The sequence below is a fragment of the Adiantum capillus-veneris genome, chromosome 29 (genome assembly GCF_014529385.1).
Source record: "Adiantum capillus-veneris isolate H3 chromosome 29, ASM1452938v2, whole genome shotgun sequence".
Classification (NCBI taxonomy): Eukaryota; Viridiplantae; Streptophyta; class Polypodiopsida; order Polypodiales; family Pteridaceae; genus Adiantum; species Adiantum capillus-veneris.
Window position 1 is genome coordinate 98,591,235 of NC_140959.1, and position 7,121 is coordinate 98,598,355.

Below are 7,121 nucleotides of genomic sequence, written 5' to 3' on the forward strand. Positions count from 1 at the left end.
AATAGAACTTTTAGTCAATTATAATTTTCTAAACTAATTGATTAACTATGGTATAATTATCACAATTATATATGATATTTGTAACTTGTGGTAATTATCTTTTAATTTTTCCACTTAAATATCTAATTTTCATATTTAAATTTTAGCTAAAATTAGTAGAATTTGACTTAGATAAATATCTATACTAGCTTTCTAACCTTGACGTAATTATCACGGCTTTTGTATTATGTAATCTAACTCTCATAAATAGTATGTAATCATCTAACATGATTTACTAATTTCCTCTTTAATTTTCAGTTAGAATTAGTATAATTTAACGTAGATAAATATCTATACTAATTTTTTAATCTTGACATAATTATAATGGCTTCTTTATCATGTAAGATAACTCTGAAAAATAGTTTGTAATCATATAACATGATTTACTCATTTCTCCTTTTAATTTTTAGCTAAAACTAGTATAATTTGATTTAAATAAATATCTATTCTAATTTTTTAACCTTGAAATGATTATCAACGCTTATTTATCATGCAATCTAGCTATGATAAATAGCATGTAATCATATAACATGATTTACTAATTTCACCAGCTAAAACTAGTATAATTTGACTTAGATAAATATCTATATCAATTTTCTAACCTTGAAATAATTATCATGGCTTTTTTATCATGTAATCTAGCTTTGATAAAAAGAATGAATCGTCTAGCATGATTTACTAATTTTCCCCTTTAACATTTAGCTAAAATTAGTATAGTTTGACTTAGATAAATATCTATACTATTTTTCTAACCTTGACATAATTATCACATCTTTTTGATTATGTAATATAACCTTGATAAATAGCATGTAGTCATATAACATGATTTACTAATTTCCCCTTTTAATTTTTAGCTAAAATTAATATAATTTGACTTAGATAAATATCTATACTACTTTTATAACCTTGAAATAACTATCACAGCTTTATTATCATGTAATCTAACTCTAATAAATATCATGTAATCATCTTTTATGATTTACTAGTTTCCCCCTTTTATTTTTAGCTAAAGTTAGTATAATCTGACTTAGATAAATAGCTAGATTATTTTTCTAACCTCAAGATAAATATCACGGCTTCTTTAATATGTAAAATAACTTTGATAAATAGCTCATAATTATCTAATATGTTTTTCTAATTTTCCCCTTTAATTTATAGCTAGAAATAATTAATTTTAGTTTAATTAAATACTTAGATTAATTTTTTGTTAATGAGTAATTTACCCCGTGTTTTTAATAGTATTTTCTAACTTTGATAATTAACTTAATAGTTTTTTAGCTAATTAAATCGTTTTTCCACCAATTTTTTGATTAAAAACATCGAATTTCTACCTAGTTAATTACAAAACTAATAAAAAAATTAAGAGATACTTTTTCTAGCATCTTGATAGTTTAATATAGCTTTGATAATTATCTTACACTAATTTAAGTTACTTAGTATAATTACCTTTAATTTATTACCAAAAAGATTAATTTTAGCCCTAATATGGCTTAATAATTAATTAGATTAATATCCTTAATCTTAATCTAAGTAATAAGCAGAGTATTAAGAATTTAGAGTGTAAGCAATTTAATCTTCTTAATTTATTGGATCAATTAAGAAAATATAGGTAAATTAGCATAATTTTGCTAATTAAAAGGGATTAAGCTAATTATCGTAGAATAATCATCCAGAGTTTTTGCTCTCTAGTGATTTTTTAGTAGAGTTCTCTCTAGGTAAGAGAGAAATGGTCAAGACTCCGAGTCTGTCTGAAATTGTGAAGCAAGGGGTCATATTTGTAGGTTTCTGGGCACTCACCGACTGGAAATGGCAGTAACTTGCATCCCAAGGCATCCCTACAGCTCCACAAGTGCCCCCTGCTGCTAATTTCAGCCTGGGCAAGTTCATTACTGTCCCACACAACCCCCCAGATACACAAAATCAATTTTTTGCTATTATCTGGCCCTTTTCATGATTAATTTTGGAAATGTCTGTAATTATCTGTTTATTTAAGTAATTTAATCCACAATGTAAGCTTCCAGGGGCCATAACTATGCCAATTTTTATCGGAATTCAGTTCTGAAAATTTCTAGCCCGGGGTTTGTTGTACTTAAGATTCTAAAAATACCATTTTCTTATTGCTTTTGAGATAGTGTTTTTACCTGATTGCCTGATCAATGCTTTCTCCTAAAGCTTGAGCTCATTCCCGACAACTAGAAAGGTGGAGACCTTACAAGAGTATCAAATGGTTTACTACTCAAACAAACTTGAAGGGCCGTAAAGCTAGATGGGCCAAAATCCTTCAAGATTATGATTGTAAGCTACGATATCACAAGGGGTGATATAATGTAGTAGCGTATGCACTAAGTCGGATGCCTCATGTTAATTCACTTGCTTACAAAGAAATAAAGAGTGAATTTTTGGAGTCATTATGTAGCAAGTGTGCATAAGATCAATCATATGCTAAAGTGTGGAGTGCACTTTTAAAAAGGGATCCCTCACACTCACATGTCTCTCTACAACTAGATCAACATGTCTCTGCACGCGCATATAAAGACTCCAACACACAGAGCTCCACCCCCTACTAAGGGAGAGCTTGAGCAATGGAAGAATTTTTCCATTGATGATGGCTACTTACTCCACAAGGGTAGAGTATGTGTGCCAAAGGACTCAGACACTAGGCGCCAAATCTTATTTGAGTGTCACAATAGTCCAAGTGTTGGTCATCCAGGTATTCGTAAGACGTATGCCTTAGTTCGATGGCAATTTTATTGGTCGGGCTTACATCATGATGTTCAAGAGTACGTACTAAACTGCCAATAGTGCCAAGTTAATAATGCACAACGCCTCAAGTAGGTGGACTTTTACATCCTTTAGAGATTCCACAAGGTAAGTGGAAGAGTATCTCTATGGATTTTGTAGTAGGACTACCTACTACAAATCGTGACCATGATGCCATTTGGGTAATTGTAGACCGTCTCACAAAGATGGGTCGATTCATTCCCACTAAAACTACGGTTAAGACACCGGAATTAGCACGACTATTTGTAAAGTATATATAGACTCTACGGTCTTCCAACTACTATCATTAGTGACAGAGATCGAAAGTTCGATAATCACTTCTGGAGAGCTGTGTTTCAAAAGTTGGAAATTAAACTTAATCTCAGTACGGCTGATCATCCAGAAATAGATGGTCAAACCGAGAGATTTAATCAAGTGCTAGAGGATATGCTACGAGCGTATGTTAGCAAGAAGCAAACCAATTGGGAAGACTACTTACCTATATTGGAATTTTCTTATAATAGTTCAAAGCATGTGACTACATGATTTAGTCCATTTATGCTTTTGTATGAATTTCAACCTAGATCACCCGTTTCAGTGGGGTTGGCTAAGGAGAAGATACAACAAGCGAAGGATTTTCTCCAAGACCATTTTGACATGCTTCGAGTTTCTCGAAAGAATGTTAAGCAAGCTCAATCGATATAAGAAGTACGCAAATGAGCATGGTCATCTTGCTACTTTCGAAGAGGGAGACAAGTTTTCCTCAAAGTTCCGGAGCATTCAGAAAGTCTAAAGACGGGAAAAGTTGCTAAACCTTCACCACGCTATTGTGGACTGTTTACCATTCTCAAATGTATAGGTCAAGTGGCCTATAAGTTAGCTCCTCCAGAGCACTCAGAAGTTCATCCTGTTTTTCATGTTAGCCGTTTACGAAAACAGCTAGGACAGAATGATAATGTCATTGACACAAGTGTGTTAGTTGACCTTATCGAACCGCCAAGCATCCCTCATGAGCCCGAAAAGATTTTGGATTCTCATGAGCTTCGCACCAGACATCATGTCAGATGACAAGTGTTGGTAAAATGGCTAGATAGACCTGAACAAAGTTCTACATGGGAGAATATCTCCGCACTTAAGAAACATTTTTCTATATATGTTTGTTTTTTAGGACGAAAATGATTCTCCAAGGGGGGGGATAAGGTAAAACATGGGTCCTATGGGCAAGGCCACCGGCACGGCTAGACAGTGTGTACACTAGATAGCAGGATTGGGTGGAGAATAGCACATGCATTACCACCGCCCTTTCACCTGCCCAAAGTGGGCTCTAATAAAACATAGAGACCATTGAGTTTTTTGGTCTGAAGATCCACCACTCGTCCAAGCTATACACGTAATAAATAGCAGATAATTTAATCTAGTAGTCCACAGCGTTGGAGAGGGGGAATGGGGAACACACCCGACACACAAACAATGGCCCCTATATAGCTCAGGGTATTCACAGCACCCTTGTCCTCTCGAAAACACCGTTTAAAAAAACGACTCACACTAGTAGGGCCTCGCCTACACTTCGCCCAACGCACACACAACTTGCAAAATCGCTAGACAACGATCATACCGATCTTGCCCGCTTCCAGCTCTTCCACAACTCAACACCTCTCTCTCTTTCTCTCTCACACACACAGGGGGCCCGGGGGATGCATACGCTCACACACACAGGCACCACACACCCTGGTGACGAGCAAAGAAGAAAGAGGGGAAGGGGGGAAAGACGATGCCAAAATCGACAGTGACAACTTCTCCTTCAAACCAGAAACCATGTACAAACCCCATGAACCATGCTCCAAGCTACACCATGGCCATCGCCGCTTTATACAGAGAGGCACACACCTTCCTCAACCAACCCGAAATCCGTCGACACACGCCTCGACGGGGAAATTCACCACTCGCTTCGCATCGATGACAACTTCACGTCTCGATAGCCCTTGCTGGCCGCCTTCTCCGCAAGGCGCTCGCTCTTTCAAGCCGCTTCACGGACACCCCTTGCATGCCAGCTTCGATTGTCGAGCATGAGAAACTCTTCCTTTTCTCTTCCTTCTTCTACCCCAAGCCCAAAGAAAAGCTTTTCTACCCCTTTTCCAAACCCGCTGCAGGTCCTCCTTTTCTTTCACCTCCAAAAAAAAAAAAAAAAAAAACTTCATTTCCCAAACCTTTCTTTAGCAGTGGCGCCAGGCGCTATTGGTCTCTTGCAACTACCCTCTTTGTCCCTCCCCTTAAGTATTGAGCCTGCCTTCCTTTTTGGCCTGCCGAAAGGGCAAAGGCTATAGAGATCACTTCTCTTTTTGCTGACTAAAATGGAATAAAATTGAGTTGTATTTTCAAGCATGGTGATTGGTTGAAATAATAGATGACTAGTCTGTATGATTATAATGCCCTTGCGAGAACCATGGTGTTGCAATTGCATTGAAGTTATAATGAGAAATGGGACTCTGGAGAGATCTTACTCAGATATTGCCATGATCTTTGGGATGTGGGTGTGTGTGTGCGTGGTGGGAACTCGAGGTTTTGGGGATGACGAGGACAACATTTTGATGATGGGGCAATGCCGCCTTAGTGGGAGAAGCGGAAGCACTGGTTTTTCCAACAGGGAACCTTTCAGCTTGGAGCAAAACTGATTGCAACGCGTTCTCGCGGGGTGTTTACTATCGGCAGCCATCTCCCCTCTCCGTTGAGCAAGATGGCAGTGCCCTCAAAATCCCACCCTGCCCTCTCATCCATTGCCCGCTTGGCCTTGGCAAGCTAAACATGAGAGAGACACTCTTTGAGAACAAAGGACTTGTAGCTCATTCTCTACCTGTAGACGAGAGAGAGAGAGAGAGAGAGAGAGAGAGTCATGGATGCTCGGGCCGTCTGCCTTCCCCACTCGTTTCCATCGCCTCCTCTCTCTATGTCCCAGCTTCTGGAGTCCGATCCTGCACCACTACTTTCACCTCGACAACTACTATAGACTCTCTCTCTCTCTCTCTCTCTCTCTCTCTCTCTGGCATTGTCGGCAGCATGTTTCCACTATAGAACCCAAGCCTCCCGAGGGAAGCTTGTTTTGACATCAGAAACAAGACGATACACAACAGAGGAGCTGGCCGTAGCAACTGGATGCTATGCGGAGGACAATCTTTTGGGGCAAGGGACCCAAGCTGCCGTGTACAAGGGGGTGCTCTCAGATGGCATGATCGTGGCTGTGAAGAAACTCAAGGGACCTTGCTCAAGTGAAGTTCTTTTGAAAGAGATACAGATTCTGAGCAAGTTGAGGCATAGAAACCTTGTGAGAGTGCGGGGATGCGTCCTCAACCTGGATGTGAGTGCCTTGGTGCTGGACTACATGTCCAATGGGAGCCTAGAGCACTATCTGTATGTTAGAAGAGATCATGAAGAATATGACTGGGGCCTTGGTGCTGGACTACATGTCCAATGGGAGCCTAGAGCACTACCTGCATGTTAGAAGAGATCATGAAGAATATGATTGGGGAAGGCTCACAACGATTGCAACCGGCCTTGTCAATGCGTTAACGTATTTGCATCATGAGTACAGCGTGCCAGTTATCCATGGTGATATCAAGCCCAGTAACATTCTGCTAGACTCCAGCCTCGAGGCACACCTGGCGGACTTTGGACTCTCCAAGCTTGGCAAAGAAGGAGTCTTTCCCATATCTTCCAATTTCAAGGGGACAATAGGCTACATGGCACCACGTATGGTAATTTGCTTGGAGGAAATGGGAAGTTGCTCGTCTTGTGTATAAGTAAGTAAATTATGTAGTCTAACTCCTTGAAATTGGTGGTATAGTGTCTCACACATGCATATTTTGGATTGTTAGAACATGCCTATGCAGCACAAACCACAACAAAGGTAGATGTATACAGCTTTGGCGTGGTCATTCTCGAGATGTTGACTGGGCAGAAGCCCACCGAGGTTTCCGAAGGAGTGAGCTTGCGTGAATGGGTCGTACACAAGCTTTCGGATGGTTCTGGGAGGTCAGTCAAAACTGCATTGGATACCCGATTGGTCCATTCACGTTCCACAGCTGGGCAGGCACTGCAGCTCTTTCAAATGGGTATCGCATGCACCCGAGACCAACCCCATGATCGGCCCACAATGCAAGACATCTTGCCTTTTCTATGCACCCTCTGATTAAAGAAGATGGCTACACCATCTTCTGGGACAATCTGAAGCCGATGGTCTCAGATAAATAATCAAACTAGTGTAAGCCCAAAGCTTTGTTTAAGGGAAAGCCTTAAACCAAGATGATCTCTCGCTTGTGTTGTTTTCT

General features: G+C 39.5%; 1 protein-coding gene across 1 annotated transcript; it reads left to right on the forward strand.

Moving 5' to 3' along the window:
- Nucleotides 1-5,836: 5,836 nt before the first annotated feature.
- LOC147419647 (wall-associated receptor kinase 1-like) lies at nt 5,837-6,789 on the forward strand (the record flags this gene model as incomplete). Its single annotated transcript, XM_086505833.1, has 4 exons — nt 5,837-6,175; nt 6,258-6,417; nt 6,519-6,543; nt 6,669-6,789. Coding segments are annotated over 4 exons (645 nt in total), but the record flags the coding sequence as incomplete, so codon positions are not given.
- Between the last annotated feature and the right edge of the window lie 332 nt (nt 6,790-7,121).